The sequence below is a fragment of the Microsporum canis genome, genomic scaffold (assembly GCF_000151145.1).
Source record: "Microsporum canis CBS 113480 supercont1.3 genomic scaffold, whole genome shotgun sequence".
Lineage (NCBI taxonomy): Eukaryota > Fungi > Ascomycota > Eurotiomycetes > Onygenales > Arthrodermataceae > Microsporum > Microsporum canis.
The window spans coordinates 808,249-833,728 of NW_003299167.1; the positions used below are offsets into that span (position 1 = coordinate 808,249).

Genomic DNA, 25,480 nt, shown 5'->3' on the forward strand with positions numbered 1-25,480 from the left:
GTCCAATCTGCATTTGCGTGGCGCGCCTACCCCTTCGTTACAATGTGACCAGTGCCTACTAAGTCCGCCTCTTTGTTCAAAGCATCGATCTCTGCCTGGGCATATGGGATGCCGTCCCTAGCCCGCTCTTTTGAGGTGATGATCTCAATTTCACCAGGGTAGTATATTCTTTCAACACCTTGCATCTTCTCACAGCCCACGACGCGCTGATAAAGGTAGTCCATCCTTTCCTTGAACTCGTCTAGAGACAGAAACAAATCAGGCTTCAAGGCCATGATGAAATGTCCCACGCCAGCCGGTTTCGATGGATCGTATGGGCCAGTGACATTTCCAGCAAACGAAGACCCGGAAAGCACGCCAGAGAAGACGTCCATCATTATAGAGAGAGCCGAACCCTTGGGACCACCCATCGGTAGCATTACTCCCTGGAGAGCAGCAGCTGGGTCGGTAGTGTGCGAGCCGTTCGCGTCCAACGCCCAGCCCTCAGGTATAGTCTCCCCTCTGCGATGAGCTTTGTATATCTTTCCTCTGGCTGCGACAGAGGGTGCCATGTCCAAAATAAACGGAGGAGAGTTCGGGCCAGAGGGTGCTCCGCATGCTATTGGAGATACGCCCATCAGCTTCTCCTTTCCACCCCAGACCGGCAGAGCAGGTGAAGAATTTGTAAAAACAAAGCTCATCATATTTGCATCCACAGCTTGCCGGACGAACGATGCAGACATTCCAAAGTGGTTTGAGTTATGGACCGAGACCATGCCGATGCCATACTCTTTGGCCATCTCGATAGCACGGCCCATCGCCATCGTGGCAGAGATGAAGCCAAATGCATTGTGTCCGTCAATGCGGGCAACCACAGGAGTAACTTGGCTTAACGATGGAGATGCCTTTGGGTCCAGAACCCCCTGGCGAATGCGTTCTATGTATGATGGGATTCTGTTTATCCCATGGGTATCAACCCCGCGGAGATCAGCTTCCACGAGACATTTGGCTACTATAGAGGCATTTGACGAAGGTACACCGTTCTTTTCGAGTACCCTTTGGACGAAATCTTCTGCATCCGAAGCTGTAACACTCTTTTTTGCCTGGGGGTCCTCCATTGTAGAATAGTGGTGGCAGGAGTAGATTATCTAAATGGTTGTATATAAAAATATTGTCAGATGACCTGGCAGCTTCAGTTTTTATATCCGTAAGATGACTACTAGTAAGGTCTGCTTCTTACTGTCGGTCGTATTACCGTCTTTCATCATCTTATTCGGCCGGTTTAATTTGTTGAGAAACTAAGCGTTGTCTACGTGACTAACAGGGATTTATGGTGGCGTCTCTACGAAAGAGCAACAAACTGTCTCTAGGCCTACCGAACAACTATTATGAACAAACAAGATTGCCTAGAAGGTGAATACTGATGATACGAACTAGTGAACCAGCCCATCTACAGCTTTTATATATATATACAAGGTGCCTGGCGTGTATCTTTATCTTTAATCGCTAAGCGAAAAGTTGGCGCCAATTTTAGGCGATATTGAGTTTCCAACAAAAGCTTAATTCGCAGTGAAATTGATTAGATAATCTAATATCGGAAGATAATTTTACCGATGAGATGACTAAGCTGCTTACTTCCAAGATGAAGCTCTTATTTTATATGACAAGTTGGAAAGAATCCGAACAGTTCAAGAAGAAGATACAGCTACGTTAAAAAAAATAACTGAGGCTGCCTACTCCGTGATATCATCGCATTCGAAAGCACTACTCGCCACCAATTGCAAGATCAACGAGCCACCAGCCGCCACACATACGTCTACTTCGCTTCGAGTTGAGGGTCAGGTCCGCGAAAGAGGGAGGAAATCTGAAAGTATGCTCAGCAGTATTCTTCGCAGACTGCAAGGTGGAAATCTTGAGGTTTTCAAGGTACGTAGTATAGAGCAAGCCCCTCTTGAACCTCCTCTAAAGACTAGCCCAACTGGGCTGTATTTTAAACATGAAACTGATAGAATATTACTTATTACTTTAGTTCGGCCTCTATATCGGATTCCCTATAGGATGGATGTACTACTTTGGTACCAACCTAGAAGAGCGTTTCAGCGTCCCAGATTTCTGGCCGACAACAGCGAACTCGCATAAAATCCCTGCGGATAAGGGTGAAATAGATAAGGAATTGGCACGGATGAACGAACAGAGAGCGAGACGGTTACTAGAAAAGCAAAGAATCCAGAAAGAAATGGAAAATGTTACAGCTTCTTCGAACACAGTCTCTACAGAATGAACCAGCGCCCGGCGGAATCCCGGCCTACCTTTGGATTGGATACTGTTGTATATTGTATTATACATTTTGTATATTTGCAGGCGTTTCTGGATGGAAATCGGGAGTTATCTGGGATGGATGAATTACATTTCAAGCTCGAAATCGAAAGGATTCATGTCAACAACATATAAAACTTGCACACGAGAGATCGCGTGAACCTATAATCTCATCTCTGAATACCACAAATTTACCTCTCCGCAAGTACAGAACTTCAGCTTTGTTATCGTAGAAGCTATGCCTTGAAGAATGGAGGGAGTATATCTAGTATGCTCATGCTAGGCTGGATTAGGTAGGAGGAAAAGATGCCATATAGCGATTAATATAGCTTATATACATGAAGAAAAGACACTCAACACCTTGTCCAGTTAAGCACCTAATATCCGCTAACAATAAATCACAACAGAAGGCTGGTGTAAGTAAAGGCTCGTGAAGCGCTCATGATAAAAATGTAAAGGCAGCTCCAAGAAGAAAGATTAAGCACACAGCAGTGCAATTAAAAAAGGATATAATATGAAGGGTAGAATCAGACCGTAGGCTCGTATGCATTCCAAATCCAGAGTATTCATAATTCTTTTAATGCCTCGGCCGTAGTTGCTGCATTAGCTGCTGCAGCGGAGAGCTTCATGTTCGCGGCATGTAACGCGATTTGATCGGCGACAGGCTGGCCAGCCCAGTAATAGTTGATATGCCGATAAAGAGAGAGTACATGGTCCGGGAGGTATATATAGGCGGCAATAATCAGCATGGAGGTGAAGAGGATCAGTATAGTATCTAAGGAGTGGAACGCCGTATCATTAGTCAAATCATACGATAAGGTAGGGAACATCTGTTAGAAAAGGAATTCATATTGTACATACTGAAGACAACTTTCTCTATAGGGGTAAGCATGTATAGTGAGAATGTCACTTCATACTGGTAATTCTTTAGGCGGAGCCATCGGAAAAAGGACGTGAAAACCCCTGGTGATGTTGTTGTTGGTGACATGGTTGGCTTCGTAGCTCGATAGGGGGCTCTCTTCCGGGATGAATATACTTGGAGCTTGCAGTCGGCGGATAGAAAGAAGATACGACGGCTCTTTCGTATGTAAGAGGGACTAAAGACTCATTTATTGCTGAAACCTCGATTTGCTGCCGTTGCAAGTTGTTGGAAAAGATATTAAAAGGAAGAAGCAAATCTCCTTGCTGAGTCAGCAGTTCCTGCATCCAAACTACATCGCAACGTCTTTCAACGGAGGCAACAATATTAATAGATGCCATTCAAACCTGGCTATCTTGGGGGCCTTGTATACTAATATATATGAAAGGATCGCTCTCCTGTGTGGAGATTGTATTGTTCTTTTTATGGACACATTTACACTCGCCACCACGACCGATGCATCTCGCCAGGCTCCCAACATACTCTCGAGCTTTAGCACAAATATCAAAACAGGCGGCTCAAGGGCGGTTCAAACAACATGTCGGTGATGTGCGTTTCTTCCGGACCTCTCCGCCAGCCGCAGTGAAGCAAATGCCTCCTCGCCCTACAATAGACGACTCAGAAATATCCGGAAGCTATCTCAAAGGATCAGGCCCTGGAGGCCAAAAAATTGTCAGTGATATATTTCTTTTACCATTATATTAGGTTTTTTTTCGTCATTTTATTATCGTTAATCCTCTTGATACCTTGTCAGAGATATCCTCTCACACCCTGCTGGGATTAGAACGAATACTTCAACAAGAAGAAATACCCCATTCTCTACTCTAAATTGATAATACACGAACACCCGTATTCCGCGGAAGATAAAGTTGTACCTTTACTTACCAACAGTGTCAGAACAAAACTAATTCCGCCGTTCAACTCATCCATATACCGACAAACACCGTGGTGAAATGTCAAGCCACTCGCTCCCAGTCACAGAACCGGAAAATTGCCAAGCAGATCCTAGCTGAGAAAGTAGAATTACTTGAAAAAGGAGACCAGAGCCGTGCAGCAATCGTAACTAATGTGAAGAAGAAGCGGAAGGCGAGTAAGATGAAGAAGAGTAGGAGGAAATATCGGGCCTTGGAAGAGGAGAAAAGGAAGAAGCAAATAGAAGCAGGATTAGAGGAAAACGTTTGTGAGAACGAAATAGATGGCACGTGTGAGACGGGTATAATGGAAAAGAACGACATTAAAATTGTTACGGAGGAAAAGTGATTCTCTCATTTGCGTTAAGAATTGGGCTATGGATTATCTATATTAAATATACGGGTGTGTTGGCTATCATGTATAATAATATTTTGCATTTTAGGCTTAGGGTTAACTACTATAATGCATGGAATTGAACTTGAACTATCTAGATTCTTCTACATGATCAACTGTGAACATGGGAATAACATCATTAACATCACTGTTTTTTTTTTTCGGTCAAACTTAAGCAATTCGTAAAAAAAGATGTCCATCTATTATGTAAATTTTTCTTTATGATATCTTGGAGGCGAACTATGCAAGAAGCTTGGCCAGGCCAGGTAGGATCTGGGGATCCAGCCTCTCTTGAGCGAAATTCTGAATCTTTCCATTGCTCTTGGTATTCTGCTCCTTCAAATAAGTAGCAACCCATTGGCCAACTTGCGGACCAGTCTCTGGCCAGGGGTCCCTAGGTGGCATTCGAATGGTTGTTAGTGGGGTGAATCCAACTCCGAAAGCCATATCTTCAACGTCGTGCTCTGCAACAATATCATCGCCAGTAGTGGGGAGGATCGGCTGGTCGAGAAGGTACAGTAGTGCCTCGCAGGTAAAGCCCCATCCCTTCTTATATCGGGAGGCAAATGCTTCAGAGTGTGCCAGTGTTTTGGCAAACGAGATGATTGCAATTTTGCGGTCAAGGGGACGAGCAAGTTTTCTAGACTCTGGAAGGATTATACTAAGGTAAATGGGGGTGAAGACGCTGGAGGAATATTAGAATTCGTATAGTTGCTACCTATTAAAAAATTAAGGCAGAAACTTACTTGTTTTGGATGTTTTCAGTACATTGGATGAAGAAATCTGCCCCGTACCCATTCTCAAGGTGGGCGGAGAGAAAGTGATAGAACCGGACAAAACGGAGAGAGAAATTTTCGGTCTTTGAGTTCTGAAGTCGGGTAAGGATGATTTGAATGATTGTAGGGAAATAATTTTGTATCATGGCCCTAGAAACAGTACGCTTGTTAGAGTTTGAACCTGCCCGGCAAGATTTCCAAGTTAGCAACTTACGAAGGGAAGGTCGAGATCACAGTCTCCAAAAGGTCAAAGCCATAGCTCTCGTTGACCTTGGATGAAACCAATTTTTGGAAGATTCCTAATATCGGCTCAATTTGATTGTTTTTACTCAATAAATCTCCTCCACGGCGTACAATAGCTTGCAGCAAACGAACTAGAGCGGGGACGTTTCCCTTCTGCTCCCACATAACTGGCGTGAGAATTGGCGCAATCAACTCCTTGAAGTAGTCCGGGAATGGTGCATTGGGGTCCACCTCTAGCAAGGCAGCTAATAGCTGGAACACATATGGCATGAATTCTGCGAGATGTTATTATTATGTATTTCGAACGATAACATTCATGGGCAACTTGCCTGACACATCATTTCTCAAGAGGGAAAAGAACGGGCTGTACAAGGCCTGGCCAAGCTTATCAGGGTGAGAAGGTCCGGTGTATCTGAAATATAATGTGAGTAGCTGCTAGTTTCTAAGTTTGACAAAGCACGTATCGTACCTGATAAGAGCGCCTAGAGCTTCAAAGTGATAGTAGTAGAAGCGTGGGTTACTTGGGTTGGAGCTGATAATTTGAGTAATCCTGATGAAGTGATTGAGAATTGACTCTGTTTGCGGAACAGCAGCGTCCTTGATTACCACTAAGACCCGCATAATGCATCTCATAATAAACTCATTCTCCTGGACTTTAGGAGCAGATGATTCTTTCTGGACTAGCTGGAAGAGATGCTCTAGAAGTTGCCCAGCTAAGGGGGTAATATCGCTTGCTGGCACTATTTGAGCACCAGAAGCATCGGTAAGGACGAAGACTCTCTCAACTGCGATTGCAGCGTAGGTATAAACAACGTAGTCCGAAGACGCAAGATGCTTTACTAATAGAGGCATAATCTCCCGCCATTGTTCTTTGGTGATGATGCTTCTAAACGAGTAGAGGTACTTGATGGCATCTACCTTCAGTATTGGCTGAATGCCGGTCTCCGCAACAAGATCGGAGGCGATATTCTTTTGGAAAAACTCAGTGATGTTGACATGGGTGTTGATAGTAGTGACACCGTGGCTTGCTGTCGCAACTCCTTTGGCTGCGATAGATGAATATAAGTAGACGGCGGTATCTTTAGATTTCCAGTTGTCAGAAGGAGACTTGGCATAATCAGCCAAGTAGTGGTCGACATATCTAAGGACCACAGCAGTGACTAAGTCCTCGAAACTCTGAAGAAGTTGTCTAAGGAAATCTGTGGCAGCTCGTCGTCTGGTATCACTGTCGGAACCCTCAAGGTCTCTCCGAATGAATTCGATAGGCTCATCTTCAAACATTTCAACATCAGACTCTCGAAGCGTGATGTTGGGCAAGATGACTTTCTCGGTAACTTGGCCCAGAGTTCCTTCATTCTGGAAGGCCGCTGCGTGTTCTGGAATCTTTGCAATGGAGGTCAAGAACTGCAAAGCCCGACTGACCAAGATATCATACTTGGTCTCTTGTCCGATGGTGGTAAGTAGATTCCATGAGCTACCAATGAATTGTTCGACGAGAGAGCCGAATACATCTAGATACTTTTGGACGTAGAGCGTGAGGGCCTCGAAGGTCCCGGCCTTGACGAATTCCAACAATCCAGACTCAGAGTCATCGTCGGTGTGTAAAAGCTTGTTATCGTACATCAGATATTTGAGGAACAAGGTCGCAATTGCGCCTAGATTCTCTTCGAACATTGGGGGCAGATCATGAGACGACAAATCATAAAACAGCTTTACCATGAGGTTGAGCTGCGTAAAACCTAGAGCTAGGTTCTCTTTACTGTCTTTGTTCTTCTCGATGTACGCGTCAAGGGACTAAACGAGTTCAGTTATGGTCGGAACACATATTCAGAGACTAGAGCTGCCTTCCTTACCTCGAAAAGGGCCAGGTATGGTAGTCCGAATTTTCCGAGGACGTGATTTATCTCCCTATAGAGGTCATCGGAGCGGAAAAGCGGCCGCCATCGCTTAAATATGGAGTGAGCTACCTGCAAGACACCGATATTCGTCTTGATATTATCAGGCGATAGCCGAGAGACGAGGTCCTAGACGCAAAGTTGAAGGGTTAGCTATAGCGGCCTCAAAACATTCAAGACAATGCTGCGCGCGAAGGGAACATACGTCGACAAGTGTGTCCCATCGTTCCCAAAAGTCACTGTCAGCAATGACGCTGACCGCTTCTCCCAGCTGAGATTGTATACCAGAGGGGACGGATATCATCAGGCTTATAAGCTCCTGCTTGATAGTGACGACGTCGCTCTCCGGAAGTTTGTACTGGCCATCCTCATCTGTCCAATTCCTCTTGATAAAATTCTTGAAGCAAAGTGCGCTGGCGAGACGGGTGTTGTATGCAAACGTCTCTGATGCTGTGATATGGAGGAGCTGGAGAGAAAAGCCCGGCTTGGTCTCCTCTTGCTTCAACGCAGCCTCAGCTAGAAATTCGAGGGCCCTGTCAGCTTCTGCTCTACCTCGTAAAGCTTGAAATTCATCATAGCAACCCACCTTGTTTGTGCTGTCGAGGATCCAAACTCGCCTCCAGTAGCTGCGCAATTGGAGCTAGACTGCTCGCCATGGCGGGGGGGAAGTTAACTCTAAGAAACGTCTCCTCTCTCCGAAGCTGGAAAAAGTAACAATTTACTCTGGGCTCAAGGTAGAGCAGCACGAAGACCTTTCAATCAGACGTCTGGCGCCTCTCGCATATGGTTGTAGACTGAAGAGAGCGTCTGTGAGAGCGAAATGTAGATTTCGATATCTTTTCGTTCTTCCATCAAAACAAAACAAAAAAAAAAAACAGAGAGGGGGGCTGCTTAGTCATATATTAGTTATACAGCATGTTTAGTCATCCATATTTTATGTCATCCGGATAAACAAAGCCCCGCGTTCCCCGGATCTTCCGTGATCGACGAGGCTCCAAACATAGTAACGGAGAAAAGAGTAAAGTCAACACAAACTCCGTACTTTCTACCATGGAGCAGAGCCTCCTATCCGAATTTGACCTCTTCGTGGATACTATCCGACTAGACGAGCTTTGTGCTGCTGCAGCCCAATGCTGGGAGGACGTTTCATGTAGCCTCGGGCTACACACTATCGGAGGTAAACCGGCTACTTGCTCGAGTTATACTGTAAAGCGAAACTGTTTATAGCGATTACCTCTTAGGGTTCAATGTTGTTTATGAGCTAGTTTTCTCGGACGGCGTTGTTTGGATGGCGCGTATCCCGCTTCCGTATAACTGTTTCCAACCCGAAGAGGTGACGGCTTCATATGCCGCTACTCTGAAGTATCTGAAGAGACATAGTACTATACCCGTCCCAACTGTGTTTGCGTACAGCCTTCAGTCAAACCCAGAAAACAAGGTCAACGCATCTTATATCCTCATGGAGCGGCTCCCAGGCCGTCCATTGCCTGTGCTGGAAAGCCCGAGCCTTGACATCGATTTGGACGATCTTGCGATGGCAGAGAAGATACACCAGCAGCTAGCTGATGTTATACTGGAACTGGGTATGTCTTCTATCCTTCAATAAATGACCCTTGCGGCGCTGACCCGTATACCGATATTATAGCTCCTTAAATTCGATAAATCGGATCGTACGGGAGGTCCAGAAGGTATTTCGCAATGGCCGTATATCGATCGAACAGCACTGCGTACCACAGCCCAGGGCCACGGCGTATTCGTCCTTAGTGATGCCCACAAAGGCCCCTTTCCCTCTTTCCACGAATGGTACGAGGCATGGCGCAGTTGAACCGTAGAGCTTCCTTGGATGACCTCGAGAACGAGGAAGACGGAGACGAGACAGTGGCAGATTACGAGATTCTCGCTAACTTGTCTAACAAGATCGTGGTAAAGGAGTTTGATAATGGACCATTTGTCATTAACCATAACGATCTAACGGTTCAAAATATTTTGGTAAGGGCCTCATTTCTTATTCTACAAAACAGCCGTTGAAACTTGCTAGGTCGACGATGAGTTCAACATCACCGGTATTCTCGATTTCCCAGGCACTATTGTGCCCTTGCCGTCACTCTGCATCTTTCCATGGCTGTTTAGCGACAATATCTGTGGACTGGTCACGGACCGCGACGCTTATCTAAATGTGTTCCTCAGACGAGACTGCCAGTATCCTTCATCCTCTCCGCAATCGTATGAGGTTCGAGAACACTTGATGCAGTCTGCTCAATGCCGTCAACAATTCGAACTTGGGCTTCTTGGGCCATACACATCAATAGTTCTTCCGGAATTATTTAAAGCACTGGACGGACGGCTGGTTGATTTAGATGTTGAACGACAGGAAATTGTAAACACACTAGATTGGTTTAAGCGACTTGTACCTCCTAGGCCTAATGGTCTCTACACCTGGCAAAACTCACGCGCCTCCTAATGCAAGAAGGTTGATCCGCCGCGGGGATGTGCCTATTGACCCATGGAAAATTGGGCCCTGCCGAACACCATGCGTGGCTGAACCAATTAATAGCAAGATTCCCGCGAATTTTTCTTGCTTCTGGTAGTATTTCCTGTGCATATGCCCTTTTCTGACACAGCTTGTCTCTGCAGCCGTGTATCACGGTGGTGGGATTGTTCTTGAGCTATAGCTAGTATTTGGTATAATGCTAACTTCCTCTTATGTAATTGATCACGTGCTGGCCCCACACTCCTTATGTAATACACTAAATCTTCTTTCAACGACCAACCTAGCGTTGCTTGGCATGGATTCTCCTCAGGCTCGGTTTATACAGTTAACGCCAATTGATGGAGCGTGATCTTGTCTCTGTTTATTAAGCTGCTGATCAGATCACAGCCTACAGATTGAGAGAGAGAGGAAAAAACAAACACACCTTTCAGCCGCTGTCGATAGCTATATCAGTCTTGGTGCCAGAGGTTCTCCCGTTGCGTTCAGCCCAATATAGCACAATGTTAACCCGGATATAGAAGAAACAGGCCTCTTATGCTTAAGCAAACCTCCAGAAAACCAAAAGAGAAGAAGAGCAACTTCTTTGGAGCTATTCACACCGTCACGACTAAGCGGACGCAGTGAACCAGCCTGTTGGACTCCCTTTTTTTCGCTGTCACTGTCCTGGCCGCTAGGACCTTGACTCATTCGCCCGTCTGGGCGGATGTCTTCCGACGATGTCCCCCAAGCGCCACAAAACAAACCGTCTACCTCATCCTTTGCCGACGTGTTCAAGACCCTCGCGGTAGGGCGTCCCAAGTCGCAGTCACCGGTATTACATGCGCAAAACGCTGGAGGCTCGCTGTCACCCGAGATGGAAGGCAGAAGAGGCAGCCGAGTAACCTTTGGGTTCGAGGCCTTGCATCGAGGAAGCGTGGCCACGAGTGCATCTGATGCGTCTTCGACCCCCAGTATCGACACGATCCTTCACAATCTAGCTGCGGACCAACCTCTCCAGGGTGCAGCCGACGAGGCCGAGAAGGCGGTGCGGTATCTACACGGTTTCAGTGGTGACCAGGTCATCGTGGTCTGGGAACAAGCTGCCTACCTTATCGACCACCCCAGTTCTCCGGAGGCACGAAATGCAGGTGGTATATTGCTGGAAAGCGTCTCTGGCCGTCAGGACCTGCCCCTGTCTGGGCGTAAGACACTTTTCCACTCCATCTCCCAGCCATCGCAGCCAGACGTCATTCCCCGCCGCGTAAAAGCCCTGATTGCCTTAGGATTACGGGAGGAAGTTTGATTTCACCGATGAGCCCGTCTTACGAATAATCGTGGCCTGGATCGTCCTCTATACGAGCAAACGGCGGCTATCCGATCAAAACTTAAGCGGTGGAGAGGACAGAGGCCCGCCGGCACTACCTTTGATGAGACCGTACTGGGTGAGCTGTTCCAGCTTATTGTCGACGTCGTCACTCTGCAACGCAACCACCCGAGCCCAGAGGTCATCCAACTTATCCTCGATCAGATATTCACTGTTTGCAAGAAAACGAGTGCTGCCGTGGACATAAAAAACGCGCTCGTCGTCTTTGACGCTATCATCGCAACGTTAGGCGTACCGGACCCAAGCTTCATCCCTTTACTGGAGGTTCTGTGCAGTATCCACGCGTCGGTAAAGTCGTTAGCTGGTCCAACATCCAGAGCCGTTCGCAGTCTAGCTAAGTCCGGAAAGCAGCCAGAGATGGTAGAGACTCTTCACACCTTCCTTTGGGAGACTTCTGAGCGACCTGACCGTAACCTGAATGTTACACGCGGTGCTGTGGATATCTTCCGAGATCTACTTGTCGCATATGGCCAAGACGGGATGCCTACGATCTCGTTCGAACGCCTTATCACCTCCCTTCAACGAGCATCTCTCCGCAAGGATGGTCGAATTGACACCGACATCCTAGAAGTCTGCCTTAACGCGTTGCAGGGTGAATTTGCACCAGTCTCACTGCAACATGACTGGTCCGAGTTTGTTAGCGTCATGATGGCTTGCTCAGAAAGAGCCATAGACGCAACAGCGCCAGGCTCACCAGCTTCAAACATATCTCCCGTCTCTCTCCCTACATCCACCCCTCCCACTAAAACCTCCATGGCCGATGATGTACGATCTAACATAATTGCCAACCTTACCCGCATTGCAGCCTCTCTTGAAACCCTGTGGCCAAAGTTGGATAGGGCTCAGAAGCTCGAAGCATGGCGCCTTTTGGCCGACATTCATAGACACCTTAGCCATTCTCAGTCGGAACTTGCTATACGCCTGTTAGGGGCCGAAAGACTATGCCATCCATCCTCATCTGACAATTGGATTAGTCACTCGTGGAAACTAGTGCAAGATTATATTTTGGATCGTGACAAGGCCCCGGAAACTCGCATCCTTGCTTTGGCCGCTTTCAGAGATGCATATTTCAGTGAGAATGCACCGGAATTATATGTTAAGGAAGGGCTTCTTCGCTCCCTTACCAAGGGCTTCGCCGATGAAGATTCATTCTTGTTTTTGCAAGAATTAGTAGCGTTTCTAGTTGATGTAACAGCCTGCTCTGACGAAGACACGCTGAACCTCATAGTTGATACCCTAAGCCAGCCCATGAATGCTGATGAGAATACGGAAGACATGTCCCCATCCGGTACCAACCCAGTTCCGCACTATGTTTTGGCCTCAGACACGCTTGCACCATCCCTAAGTGACGCAGCAACATTGGGCCTTATTCGGATCTTTTTGAAAGGGCTGGAAACTAAATCTCAGGTTGTTTTGACAACTTACCAGAGATTAATAAATATCGCACTGTCAACAAGCCGCCCTTCTGACTGCCGCCTCTCAGCGCTCCGACTCCTTTTCCGACTCCGTTGTGACACCTCAGGTGTTATCCATGTTGCATCATCCATTGATAATGGACATTTAACTGCTAGCTTGTTACGCACCGCTGAATCAACCGCCAAGTCAAGCGTCAGTGAAGAGTCGTCTACTGAACGCACGGCAAACAACAATGATCCATCATCTACTCCAAATAGCAGATCATCTCTGAAAGATCAATCAACCACCCCTCTAGGAGCCCATGGCCATCGCGTTATGGCTCGACGCCCTTCTCGATGGGTTGCACCGATCTGGGCTTTTGATGAACATAATAAGCTACCTGACATGACAGTACTCAAATTAGGCAGCAATGTCTACGCATTCAAGAACTCATGCACCGATGGAGAGCCTGAGCACGACACTAACGTCATATTGAAAGTTAACCTATGGGCCGAGGCTATCATTGCTCTTCTCCAGCGTGAAAAGGATTGGGATATCTATAGCTATGTTTCTGCTCATGTCAGTGCACAGCTTGCCAATAGAGATTTCTTTAGTGCGGCATTGCCCCAGATCAAGTTGCTGCGAAGCGTTCTGTGCGAGCAGATCAAGAACGAGAGTTTCCCCGAACCTCTTGGCTGGACAGGAGTAAAGAAAAAGGATATCGCAATCTGCCTCCTCGAAGCTCTGACGATGCTTGTTAGCTTCCATGAGCACTTCGCAAAGGGTGAACAAGATGAGATCGTCCGTGCGTTCATGTACGGAATTGGTTCATGGGAGGGCACGTCTCGAGGATGTATCCATGCACTCAGCGTTTGCTGTCACGAAATCCCTCTCTCGGTGACGAAGTGTTTGAATGCTATCCTTGATAAAATGTCCAAAGTCATCACTCGATCTCATATTGCCGTTCACATTCTCGAATTCCTCGCTCTGCTTGCACGCTTGCCTGAAGTGTATGTCAATCTTCGTGATGAGGAGATCAGGACTGTTTTTGGAATTTGTATTCGGTATATTCAGACGTCAAGGGAGCAACGATACAAGAGCACTGAGGTTGCCAACGGCCGGTCCGCATCTATGCCCTCACGAGTGAGCAATGGCTCAAAAGACCCTGTCTCACACCCTCCTACAGAGGCTATTGATTTTCACGGTGGAGAGAATGTTGCCAGATATGTTTATCATTTGACGTACCATGTTATGGTCTTTTGGTTCCTATCGCTTAAGTTACAGGATAGACCAAACCACGTCGGTTGGATCACAAAGCGATTGGTGTTCAATGATGAGCAAGGAAAAGAAGTCATCGAAGAGCAGAGCCAAGTATTCATTGATATGATGCAACGAGTTGCATACTCAGACTTGGGAGATACAATTCCATTCGAAAACTTCCCACCGTCGCCGTCAGATGGCCCAGTTGTAAAAAAGACTTGGATTGTTGGCACAAGTATCGTCACGGTCGAAACAGCATGTGCCTCTGGGTTGAATCAAGTCACGAAAAGACAGGCCTCCGGGACAACGTACTCCATCTTCCAACAGCGAACCGCACCTGTCCTGCCTCATCAAATACCTACAAATCCTGGCTCATACTCCCTTTCCGATGACCCTTCAACGCGAACCTCAGTCCTACCAAGCCATGCTCTCCTTCAGATGACAGCCTCTGCATTTCCCACAGCAGCCCCGTTGCAGCCACTCCCATTACCTGATGATGACTTTACCCGTCGGGCAATTAGCGCGTTCGATAGGAACAGTATTGTTGACGGCCATAAGATTGGTGTTCTGTATATCGGCGAAGGCCAGACGGACGAGACAGAAATATTTGCGAATGAGCACGGCAGCCCAGACTATGAATTCTTCATTGCCAGCCTTGGAACCAAGGTCTCCATCGAGAATCCCAAGTTCAACCCGCAAGGCCTCCATTTTGAAAGAGATGGCAAGTATATCTATGCTTGGCGCGATCGAGTCTCCGAGATTATATACCATGTCGCTACCATGATGCCTACGAACTTGGAAGCGGATCCTTATTGTGTAAACAAGAAGCAGCACATTGGCAACGACTTCGTGAACATCATCTTCAACCGGTCCGGTTCCGAGTTTGACTTCAATACCATCTCTACCCAATTCAACTTTGTGGACATCGTCATTACACCAGCTTCTCGGGTAAGCTCCGGTAAAGACAAAGAAGGAGAATTCACCGTCAACGACTTCAACCGAAGACTTTATACTGTCAAAGTGCTGAGCAAGCCCGGTATGCCCGAATTATCGGCCGCGGCAATCCCAAAGGTCATCTGCGGCAAAAATCTCGCTGCATTCGTCAGGATCATCGGTTTAAATGCATCTGTCTTTTCCCTCGTCTGCAGTCACGGCGGCGAATACATTTCTTCCTGGCAAAACCGCCTGAGAGAAATCCGCCGTCTTCGAGATCGTGCATACGCCTGTTCGTCCACCGATATTACTAGCCCAGACATCTCATCGGGCAGCAATTCAGGTTCTATGGGCGATGGCCAATACCCAGCATCACGACGCAACACCAAACAGTCTGTTGATGACGGCAGTTTGCGCAGCGGCCTCGGAACTGAACGCAACCTTGCAATGGACTGTAACGCCTTCCAGAGCTTGGATTTCTCACGCTGGACTCGTTAAACATGCTCTTCATACTATATATTATACCTTACCCTTCTCCCTGCTTCTTCTTCCTTCCCCTTGCATTAATATATTATCCCCCATGTTACACATGTTATGATGAGCTATACCCCCCTTGCTAAGATAACGGATTAAAAGTTTTGTGATTTGATTTTCCTTTAATACTTGTTGGCCTCTCCCTGTCAAGGCAGGTTTACGTTCCCTCTCCCCCCCAAAAAAAACCCCTTTTCGTTAAGCGTTGATCGGTGTTATAAACTATTATAATAAAACGCTGCTTTTTAATAACACCTCGAGCTGTTATGTTATAGTTACGCATCTCGTAAGTCTATGAAGATCTAATGGTAGTTAGCACTTCGTACTCAGTAAACATGATGTTATGATCTTCCTCAACAGACCATCGATGACAGCGGAAAAGCGACACTATTAGATGTCACAAGCAAGCAATCACAAACTAGCCAGCTAAATACGACGATAAATCAATAGCATAAAAGAGGGAGAAAAAAGAAAAAAACAACTTGGCCTTAGAATACAACTAGTCATAGATCAATCATTTCAGCCAATATTTTAGATGACATAACGAGTCGCTTCTAAGTTTTGGTTTTGGTTTATTATTTATAACAAAAATGCATCGGAATAAAAAGCAATAAAACGACGGGAAAAGAACGTAGAGAAAAGTTGGCAGGCATCCGTAAGAAATTTGAAGGTGATCATTTTATGGACGTAACAATATAAACTAGATAATGAAGACTAGGAAACCGGGTTGCTTGAAGACAGAATCTGCGCTTGTGTCGTCCATCGTAAGAAAATATCAAAAGAAAATGTCAAAAGACTTAGAAAAAACTTTTCAGCTTCATGATTCCCTTAGAATTAGAATTGATTTCATCATGCCCTTGGAAAAGAAAGGAGGGAAGGGGAGGGTTGACTTGTATTTTTTTGTGTTTAGAAAATTGATATATGAAAAATAAGACCGAGCACCATGAAATATGTGGCAGGGAAAGATATGAATGGAAACGACTGAGAAATAATGAAAAGAAAATGCCATGACGCCCGCCCGTGTTCCTTTCCACCGTTAGCTCGCACCGTTGGTAAAGAAACCATTCCCTAAACTAGTAGATGAAACTCCCTGAAGCCTGATGATGGTAGCAATAACGATGATAAATTCACCGCAACCGAAAGAAAAAAAAATAATGCGAGGTATAAGGGTGAAAGTGAAGGCTTGAAGCGTGAGAGGGCTAATAAATAATATAGAACTAAAAGAAGTCAATGTATCTTCAGGGCTGGATCGGAAAAAAAGGGCCGCGAGGTAAGTAGATAGGTAAGAAGTAAAAAAACCAGAGAAAAGGCGCCATTTATACCCGTTGAAATAAATAAGAATGGAAGGTTAGCGCTAATAAGGGAGCCTAGATAGGCAAATTGTTGCTTGCTGCAATGCGATGCGATGCGACGGACGAAAGGATGACCGAGAGTGACGACGAGTTGATTTCCCCATCCCTAAACCCCATGCTAAAAAATATATATCCGTTTTCGTTTCCATTATTTGAAAGGTGGTCGATTAGATTAAGTGTACAAATTTCATAATGCCCCGCTAGATCGGTTTGGATTGAGTTGGATATGATCGAGAATAGACCCTAAGATCAAAGAAATGAGGGATTATACGACAGCTGGCTTAAGAATGGCACCGCCATCCTCTTTCGTCAGTTCATGTTGACATTCTTCCAGTACACTAGTGTTTGCACTTGGAATAGAGCTCCTATCAGCGGTAACAGGTGATAAATCGTAGATAGGGCTATTATCGCGGGTATATGTTAGGCCATTCACGTTGTTGTCAACATCTAGGTCAAGTGCTTTGTTGCTGTCCACAGGGGAAGACGGAGATGAAGATGTTGGGCGCCCATATTTGTGAAGATGCCCTTCAATCCCAGCAATTTGTTTGCCATAGCTGCATTTCTTTAGTAGTGGCATCAATGGCATAATTCGGCTAACAAGCATTTTGTAATCCGAACCTTCCAAAACGCTCAAGGATTTTTCTAAAGTCCATTTGTTAGTTTAGTAGCAATATAAGCAGGGCCATAGGCGGATACATACGGATGACATAGTTGCCATATTGGTCTCGCATAAGACCCAGCAGAGGGCCTTCTCCCTTTTCATTGACCGCGGACAGAATTCGGGTGATGCCCAGACGTTGTTCCAATGTGCCAAAAGTAATGCTCTTTTCTACCACGTTGCTAGCAAACTTGTGTTTGGAGAAATGAACTGCTTGTCCAAGAACGATGGAGATGATCTTATTCTTGTCTGCTTCCTCTCCGAACTCAATGATGTGCTGGATGACATAATTGCCATATTGATCCGAAATGAGACTGGGGGTGCAAGCATGAATTTCAGCAAGTATGGATAGACGGTCCGCCAAAGGACAGTGCTCTAGCATACGCTGGATTACCCGACACCCATAAGTATGGGTAGCATAGCGTGGGATTTGGCCACGGAACTCATCAATGATGAATCGAATATGCTCATTAGGAACGCGCTCGATAGCCTTCTGGATGACATGGTTGCCATTTTGGTTTGTGACACATTTCATCACGCTGTCTTCGAGTTCCTTGACCATCGTGGCCTGTTGTTCGACGAGGACGTGTTCGAGTGCCTAAAACCTGGTTAGTCCAATGAGCGAGAGAGAGTAGTCAAAAAAAACGGCATACCTTTTGAACGGTGCGGCATCCATATGTTTGAACGGACAGAGAGTAAATATGACCCTGCATCTGCTGTGCAAGAAGACGCTTCTGAGCTTGGTTGCCATGCTCAAAGAGTTTCTGGATGACATAATTGCCAAATAGATCCATCATGAGCTGTACGGCATTTGGTCGGATTTCTTGGAATACCCGCTCCTTTTCATCACTGTTTGCAGTTTCGAGTTTCAGTTGAATGAAGCGAGAGCCGTGCTGATCTCCACAGAACTCGACGATGTGACCGTAGATATCTTTTAGTTCATAGCGTTTGTTACCTTTGTTGTTTGCCCTAAACTCCTGTAAAACTGGACTGCGAGTTGCCTGGTTAGAGTCCTGGTCCGAAGTTGAAGGCTTCTGAACCAGAGATGGCGATACAGGACCGAATCCGGTAATTGGATAGACGGGTAATTGGACAGGATGCACACCGTTAGGCTGGGCGGGTTGGAATGTGGCGTATCTATAGCCAGGGGGCAAGTGAATGCCGCCGGGAAGTTGACTCATGGGGACTGAGGGGTATGCCTGCTCATGTTGTTGCTGCTGGATAGCGCGCAGTCCCTGAGCCAATATCTCAGCTTGCTCCTCCGGACTCTGGACGCGGTCATTTGTAGGATAACGGAATCTGGGGGAGTACATCCCCTGGCTCATAGGTTCTTGGATTTGGCCATCGACGCTGGAGTAGTAACCAGGGATGGAGTTGCGTTGTTGTTCAAGGGACCGATGGGCGCGTTCTTGTCTTCTGATGAGAGAAGGCAGAGTAACAGAAGGAGAGGAGAGGTTCCGCGAATACGTTGCGTACTGGGGATGGGTCTCTTCTGCGTCCATGACATAGTTGGCGCGGGACAATACAGCGTCATAAGATGCACGTTGCTGGAATGACGGTCTTGGAGGTAGGGCTTGCTGCCGGTGTTCAGCTAGCGCACCAGCAACATTGACGTCGATCTTGGAAAGAGCAGCTGCCAGCTCATCTTCTGCTAAGCTAGGTCTGCCATGGCCAGTAGATATCGAATGGCGTGGGGTGCCAGTTCCAAAATGACTCGATGAGGGTGTCATGGAAGCCAAACTCATGGTTGATGTAGGAGGAAAGTAGGAAGCTTGGTCGTTTGGTCGAGGGGCTTCTCTGAAGGGGAGGGTGTTGTTATGGTCAAATGGGTTCACTGGGGTTTCCTGACCCGGCAATCCATTGTGGGTACCATTTCCGTTAGTGATCATGTTGATAGAGGCATGCTGACTGCTTCTTCCGACACTGTTGTCAAACGCAGTGGCCGATGACGGAGTAGACCCTGAGGACGTGTGGTAGTGGCCCCAGTTTGGAACCCGGGTATTGGAAGTAGATGATTGAGAGGCTGGCAAATAAGAGAAAGCTTCACTCCGACTGATGGAGTTGACAGTGGCAGAATGCCCTGGGGGAGTGTTGCCTCCTGGATTGACGGAAGATGCATGGGAACTGGAGCTAGGGGAACAATTCCAAGGGAGCGACTGACCAGCCCAACCCTCGGCCTCTGATGAAGGCAGAAGAGAACGGGATCCAGTCACCGCATCACCGCCAGCGGTAGTAGCCGCTAGTAAAGTTAGCTGTGGTCAAAGAAGAACGTGATTTGAATTGATATACTAAAAAAAAATACCTTTTGGATGTACACTCTCCACCATGGTGCTGGAAATACCAGTGATTGGTGTGCGTGACCAGATGTTGTTGTTCCAGCCTCCATTTCCCAAGGCAGTCGATGTCTGGAGAGTAACCCTTTCGCTGGCGTAGCCAACTGAAGAGGCAGAGTTTCGACCGTTGGTCCGAGCCTGGGTTACACTAATGTTTAGCTAGTGCATTAGAGTTGTGCGCAGCTTCTTGGGGCAACTTACTGTCTGCTGTGGAGCTGCGTTGGGGATTCCAATAGCTGCCATGGTTGAAATAATGGTATGCAGTTGAAGGAGGGCTGTTTGTGCGGTATAAAAGGATATGTATGCAATAGAATGGGTGGGCAGGTGTGTTTGAATGAGGATTCTAAAAAGAATATCTGCAGAAGCGAGAAGATCTGAATATGCTGGGGGGAATAGACAAAGGAGGAGAGGCGGAGAAGAGGAATATGTTCGAAGGCGGGAAATTTATTTGCTGGCGATTATGGGCATAGACAGGAACAAGGCCTGGCGGGTGAATGGAATTAATATTAATAAGAAGTCACTGTAAACTGGATTCAAATAATTAGCAAGCTGATACAGTGAATATCTCGGTAGATTCCGGTGGGATGTGTGTGTGTGGGTGTGTGCGTATAGATATTGAATATCGAAAAGAATTGAGTGTCAAGCTGTAGACAAAGCGAACCAAATCATATACAGAAGACGACCGGTATTGAATGGAAAAAAGAAGGACGGTGCAAGTAAAAGGAAGAGACAGAGATGGTGGTAGAGGTAGATATATGGTCCTAGAAGTGGATATATGGGTGAATGGTAGAGTGACACGGCCTTGAACCGTGGATTGAGACTCTTTTTTGGCCAGCCCCAGACGGCGAGAGTGAGTAAATAAGAAAAGAAGGGAAGAAGGGGGGGAAAAAAAAAAAAAGAAGAGGTCTTAGTGAAGGAGGAGTTAAGGGTAAGCCCCGAATGCAGGCAATTGAATGGGGCAAAGGACCCGGGATGCGTTTGACAACACAATCGCGGCAAGCAGCCGCCTGGAAATTGATAAGAGAGGTAAGTATAGAGGGAGAGAGGTCCAACTTACATCTGCTGTTAACATTATACGTTGCGGTGAAGCGCGACCAGTCTCGACGGTCCCTTGTAGACGGTCCCAGCGATTCCTCCCCCCTCAGTCTCTCTCCAACGGTCTAACAAAACGGCGAGCGAGGCGAGGAAGCTTGATATGTGTGTGGTGTATGCCTGTATAAGTGTGTATGTCACTTCCGTGGGGGCCGTTCCGAGAGAAGGTATTCTTGAGCTGCCGGAGCTTCTATTTACAGTTGCAAAGAGCTTTGTTTCGGTATGAACAACGACTGGAGACCGTTTCGAGACGGTAGAACGGCGTAGGGATATACGGACAGGGAAGATCGAATGCGGATTAAGGGGTAAGAAAGAGACGAGACAGCCTTCAACGGGTTCGCCTTTTTTCTTTGCCGTTCCTGTGTTTCTCGTGGTCTTCTGCACAACTGCAGACCTGCGAGCGGCCAGGCGGGCGTTTGCTTTCTGTTTCAGAGACGGTGAGGACGGCGAGACGGAGTAGACGCAGTGGTAAGCAGCAGAAGCAGCGGTATAGCAGCAGCCGGAGGAGGAGGAAGAGGAAGAACTGCGATGGAAGGACAAAGAGAGGTCAAAAAGCGCATGAAGCCGTCACACAGACGGAAACATGATGACACCCGCAGGGGCTTTTCCGTCCAAAGGTCGAAGATGGAGTAAAGAGAAGACGAAGCAGAAGACGAAGAGGCAGAAGCAGAGAGACTGTCTCTTTTGCGTGTTCTTCTGCTGTGGTCGTCGTGGTCTTCTCGTCTTTTGGGTGTTGAGAAGTCGAAAAGAAGTAAAGGTGGAAGGAAAAGAAAAAAAGCCACCCACGGCCAAAAGAAGAAGAAGGGAAAGAAAAAAGAATATACAAGAAAAAGGTAGCACAGCGTTATGAAACTACGGCGTACAAAGGGCAACGGGCAGAGCAGGACGAGACAAGATACAAGAGAAGAAGAGGAAGAAGGGAAGAAGTTGAGAATTAATCCCAAGCTATCTCAGGGATTCTGGATGCTAATTCTTCGCAAACCAGGGATTCGATAAACACACACCAGATATAACGACAAAACGGCTGTACAAAACGACTAGTTAATATGCCATGTTAGAGAGGCTTACTCTACGGCTTGCCCTCCGATCCTGTCACTCGTCTTCTTCTTCTTCTTCTTCTTCTGGTTTTAACCGGGATACTGCTTGCTGCTGGCCCTTTGAGTCGTGAAGCCCGGGAAAAAACCGTCTCCCAATAGCCTCGCCAACGACCCTTCGATACTCTCTCTCTCTGTCTCTCACGATGAAGAATGAAGGGCCAAGATAGCTAGTGGGAAGAAAAAAAAAAAAAAAAGAATAAGCCAAGTTGGCCCGCCGTATCACTTTTTTCCTTTTTCTTTTTTCTTACCTTCTTTCAGCATCCAAAAGGCGGATGGATGTACGGTTCAGGGCCTACGGAATATGCACTACGGGAAGGGGAAGCTTTTAGGGCATGCATTATGAGCATCATTTCAAGGGTTTTGAGAGGGATGGAGATGGGGATGGAGAAAGAGGCTACTGCAAGCACTGCCCTGGGTTATGTATTACCCGCCTATGTGCAACATCCGCCCCTCATCGTACCTATGTACATCACCCGGTGTGTGTATATGTACGTACGGTATCTTTGTCTGTCGTGGCCCAGCCCGTCGAAAGGAGGCACCCGGAAGATGAGAAAGTTTTTTTTCTTTTCTTCTTTGCTTTTCAAGGGAGAAATGGGATGAGGAACTCTCTTCTCCCGTACGGAGTATATATATACACATATATATAATATGATTATATCTTCGCGCCAATCGCGATGGTGGACCAGCGCGGAGGGCCAATGAGCCACGGATCGGCGAATATCTTCTTCTAACTCGTCTCACAGCCTGCCTTTACATCTTCGATATCTATCTTCTGTCTTCCGTTGATTCGGCATATTCCACCCAGACGCCCATCGATAGCTCGGCGTACACCGCTATCCCCCTTCGACCGCCTGGCTTCTTCCTCCTCCCCCCTCCTCTCCCCAGCAGAATAAGTTCTAATATCGCAGGGGGCTAAAGGGATATAGGGCCAGCGGCCCCAGCAGATCGTTTTAAGGCCGGAATAGGGGCCCACTTGATCCTGGGAAACTAGAGATCCACAAAGAAGCAAATACATATATACGCCAACTCACTCTGGGCACTTTTCTTCCCTCTGGCTAGTCACTTTTTGTCCTGAGCTTGTCCTTCATGGTACGGTTGGGAGTGGCTCCTCTCGCCCCCCCGTTCCACCCCCCAAGAAGTTGTACAGAGACTTCAATGACAGGCAGCGTTTATGTGAGTGTGTTCGTTGTGTGACCTTTGTCCCGGTGGTCCTGTGTGAGATTGGTGTTTTATATCAGATAAAACATGGCGAGATGGGCGGTTTTGGCACTCACCTATACACAGTATGAAGTAATACACTGCTATTGCTACATATGTACGGAGTATACTGCCCATTCATGTGTTGTCATATGTTGAATCGACTCTGCGGAGTAACCTGGGGCTGGACTCGTCGTAAAACGGGCGACACCTACATATACATACTTGTGGTTTTGTCAGACGTCCCAACAGTTACGCGGCCGCTTAAACTGGTTCTTGTCACTCTTTAACTCGCTGTTATTCGGGAGGAAATGAGTGTACGTGTCATGGACTCCTGCGCAGATGCCAGTAGCCGCCAGAAACTGTAAAAACCATGGAAAGCCGTTCTTTTCTTTCCTTTGCTTATCTTGCTCCCGTTCGTGCAGAAGAAGAGACTGACTGATCGTTTCCATAGCAGTGGGTAGCACACGACAGTGTTTGTCCCTATGTATTGGATGAGATACCATCGGACGTACTTTTTCGTATCGAGCAGACTCATAATATATCAAGCGGGCGGATTCGTACATCCAGCCAGCCAGCACTGGCGGTCTAGTCACAACTCCATCCATTCGGACTCTGGGGAAGTACTCTCCAAAAAAAAAAAAAAAAAAAAAAAAAAAAAAAAAAAAAAAAAAATCGAAGTATGGAATTTGAACGGTGACGAGAGATGACCCAGAAGATGCACCTCTGGCACTCAAACTGACTTAAATTTCGGGGCTTGTCCCGCCCTTTGGCCAAGATACATAACTCTTCACATGGAGACCGATGACTTCATATATTATACGAAGTACTCTAGACTCTCTTCCTTTTCTTCTTCTCCTGATCTGCTGATCCTTGGTTGAGCTCATGGCTGCGAAAGAACCAAGTTTTCTTCTTCAGGAACCGACCAAAAAAATAGGAATATTGTTGCTTTTTTTCTCCTTCCTCCTGTTTTTCTTATTGGGATGATTCAAACATGGTTCCAAGCAAGGTACGGGGAAGAAGGACGATTTTCAGCCACCGTCGATCGGTAGGACGAGTGGAGAGTACTCTCTATCTACAACGGGTATCATAATATTGGAATACAAAGTAATGATACTGGTTAAAAAGGGCTCGATCGAGTAAGATGAGGCCTGCTTCATTTTAAGGCCATCGACTGCTAGGTGCCACCGTGACAGATCGTTCTGTTCTGGCGATCTAGATCAATATTAATGTTCAGCTACATATCAACTGTACTAGAGATAAGTATTATTCCTCCTTCCAACATTTCCAAGGTCAGCACTCAACAACAATCTAGACCTTCTGGATGACCTTTGGCGCATGATATGATACCAAATAGGTAAAAGCAGGCCGTATAGCCCAGGTTCCAACTTATTCCATGCAAGGCACGCTAAATATGTGTTTTGCGGCCAGAACTGGGAATCAAATGTCACGAAGAGGGTAGATCTGGAGCTGCTCCCTGCTCCTGTTTGCACTAGGTGGCCGCGGCCTCTCCGGATTTGAATCACTGGCGTTATATTTCAGACTGGACTTCTAGATGCCCCAATAATATTGTACCACTGCCAGCTGTGAGGGAATATATTCCATTTATACAGCCAGAGCCCTCCCAGCGAATGGCAGTAGCCACAACACGAAACTGTCGACTGAGCATCCGTAGAACAATGAACATGTATAACAAAGCGGGCACCTATCAAAGAAAATGGTGAGTTGATGTAGGTGATGTAGGTATGGACCCTATGTCTTATCACAACGAATATCATATCAGCCATCCGCCCGTTACCAGACGCTTCGGCCCTTGCATGTGGGCGGCCTGAGCTTTAGTGAAAATCCTAGCCGAAGGAGGCAAGGAGGATATAAATAGGAATCCCCGTTTGCACCCATAGCCTTGGACCCGTGGAGAGCGATAATCAACTATAGAAGAACACCCGGTGAACAGGGAAGTATTTAATAGTCTTCTGTGCGTAGCTAGAAAACCTCCGCCCAGCCCAGGAGAGCATAATTTAAGTGAAGAGAAACACAGCATGGCCAGAACAGATCGTTAACTGGCCGGGTCCGCTGGACGAGCGGAACAGGGTCATTTTTATCATGCCCGGAGAAAGCAAGAATCTAACAGGGAATATTGGCCTTGACGAGGGATTTTTCACCCTCCCTCTATCTCTGCGCTGTTTCTTTTTCAACAACCTTGGACGAAATGGCTTGATTTTCGAACCTAGGGCTTGGATCCCTCTGTCCGGAAAGATGTTTCTCTGTCGAAGGCAAGGGGACTTTGATTTTTTACATTGTAATTTGTCCAGAACAGTCGGCCCGAAGAGGAGTTTCATATATCC

The 25,480-nt window shown here is 46.7% G+C and overlaps 10 protein-coding genes across 10 annotated transcripts; 5 read left to right on the forward strand and 5 right to left on the reverse strand.

The window, feature by feature from the left end:
* Positions 1–26: 26 nt before the first annotated feature.
* MCYG_03145 (malate dehydrogenase) lies at positions 27–1,097 on the reverse strand (the record flags this gene model as incomplete). The annotated part of the gene is made up of 1 exon (XM_002847593.1): positions 27–1,097. One exon carries the CDS (start codon positions 1,095–1,097, stop codon positions 27–29), a length of 1,071 nt encoding a protein of 356 aa, XP_002847639.1.
* Positions 1,098–1,851: 754 nt separating this feature from the next.
* Positions 1,852–2,260, forward strand: MCYG_03146 (mitochondrial cytochrome c oxidase assembly factor; the record flags this gene model as incomplete). The annotated part of the gene is made up of 2 exons (XM_002847594.1): positions 1,852–1,905; positions 2,009–2,260. The coding sequence occupies 2 exons, from the start codon at positions 1,852–1,854 to the stop codon at positions 2,258–2,260; spliced, it is 306 nt and encodes a 101-aa protein (XP_002847640.1).
* Positions 2,261–2,861: 601 nt separating this feature from the next.
* MCYG_03147 (uncharacterized protein) lies at positions 2,862–3,283 on the reverse strand (the record flags this gene model as incomplete). The annotated part of the gene is made up of 2 exons (XM_002847595.1): positions 2,862–3,070; positions 3,157–3,283. The coding sequence occupies 2 exons, from the start codon at positions 3,281–3,283 to the stop codon at positions 2,862–2,864; spliced, it is 336 nt and encodes a 111-aa protein (XP_002847641.1).
* Positions 3,284–3,595: 312 nt separating this feature from the next.
* Positions 3,596–4,474, forward strand: MCYG_03148 (peptidyl-tRNA hydrolase domain-containing protein; the record flags this gene model as incomplete). The annotated part of the gene is made up of 3 exons (XM_002847596.1): positions 3,596–3,886; positions 3,999–4,082; positions 4,106–4,474. The coding sequence occupies 3 exons, from the start codon at positions 3,596–3,598 to the stop codon at positions 4,472–4,474; spliced, it is 744 nt and encodes a 247-aa protein (XP_002847642.1).
* Positions 4,475–4,759: 285 nt separating this feature from the next.
* Positions 4,760–8,089, reverse strand: MCYG_03149 (KapE; the record flags this gene model as incomplete). Its single annotated transcript, XM_002847597.1, has 8 exons — positions 4,760–5,204; positions 5,266–5,445; positions 5,510–5,790; positions 5,875–5,950; positions 6,008–7,332; positions 7,392–7,562; positions 7,639–7,949; positions 8,020–8,089. The coding sequence occupies 8 exons, from the start codon at positions 8,087–8,089 to the stop codon at positions 4,760–4,762; spliced, it is 2,859 nt and encodes a 952-aa protein (XP_002847643.1).
* Positions 8,090–8,483: 394 nt separating this feature from the next.
* On the forward strand, positions 8,484–9,039 carry MCYG_03150 (uncharacterized protein; the record flags this gene model as incomplete). The annotated part of the gene is made up of 2 exons (XM_002847598.1): positions 8,484–8,610; positions 8,675–9,039. The coding sequence occupies 2 exons, from the start codon at positions 8,484–8,486 to the stop codon at positions 9,037–9,039; spliced, it is 492 nt and encodes a 163-aa protein (XP_002847644.1).
* A 206-nt stretch (positions 9,040–9,245) lies between these two features.
* On the forward strand, positions 9,246–9,894 carry MCYG_03151 (uncharacterized protein; the record flags this gene model as incomplete). The annotated part of the gene is made up of 2 exons (XM_002847599.1): positions 9,246–9,422; positions 9,472–9,894. The coding sequence occupies 2 exons, from the start codon at positions 9,246–9,248 to the stop codon at positions 9,892–9,894; spliced, it is 600 nt and encodes a 199-aa protein (XP_002847645.1).
* A 733-nt stretch (positions 9,895–10,627) lies between these two features.
* On the forward strand, positions 10,628–15,373 carry MCYG_03152 (tuberin; the record flags this gene model as incomplete). Its single annotated transcript, XM_002847600.1, has 2 exons — positions 10,628–11,105; positions 11,220–15,373. 2 exons carry the CDS (start codon positions 10,628–10,630, stop codon positions 15,371–15,373), a joined length of 4,632 nt encoding a protein of 1,543 aa, XP_002847646.1.
* A 1,650-nt stretch (positions 15,374–17,023) lies between these two features.
* MCYG_03153 (APUM2) lies at positions 17,024–19,992 on the reverse strand (the record flags this gene model as incomplete). The annotated part of the gene is made up of 5 exons (XM_002847601.1): positions 17,024–17,400; positions 17,459–18,014; positions 18,070–19,655; positions 19,719–19,908; positions 19,951–19,992. The coding sequence occupies 5 exons, from the start codon at positions 19,990–19,992 to the stop codon at positions 17,024–17,026; spliced, it is 2,751 nt and encodes a 916-aa protein (XP_002847647.1).
* An 828-nt stretch (positions 19,993–20,820) lies between these two features.
* MCYG_03154 (uncharacterized protein) lies at positions 20,821–21,426 on the reverse strand (the record flags this gene model as incomplete). The annotated part of the gene is made up of 2 exons (XM_002847602.1): positions 20,821–21,364; positions 21,419–21,426. The coding sequence occupies 2 exons, from the start codon at positions 21,424–21,426 to the stop codon at positions 20,821–20,823; spliced, it is 552 nt and encodes a 183-aa protein (XP_002847648.1).
* Positions 21,427–25,480: the final 4,054 nt, after the last annotated feature.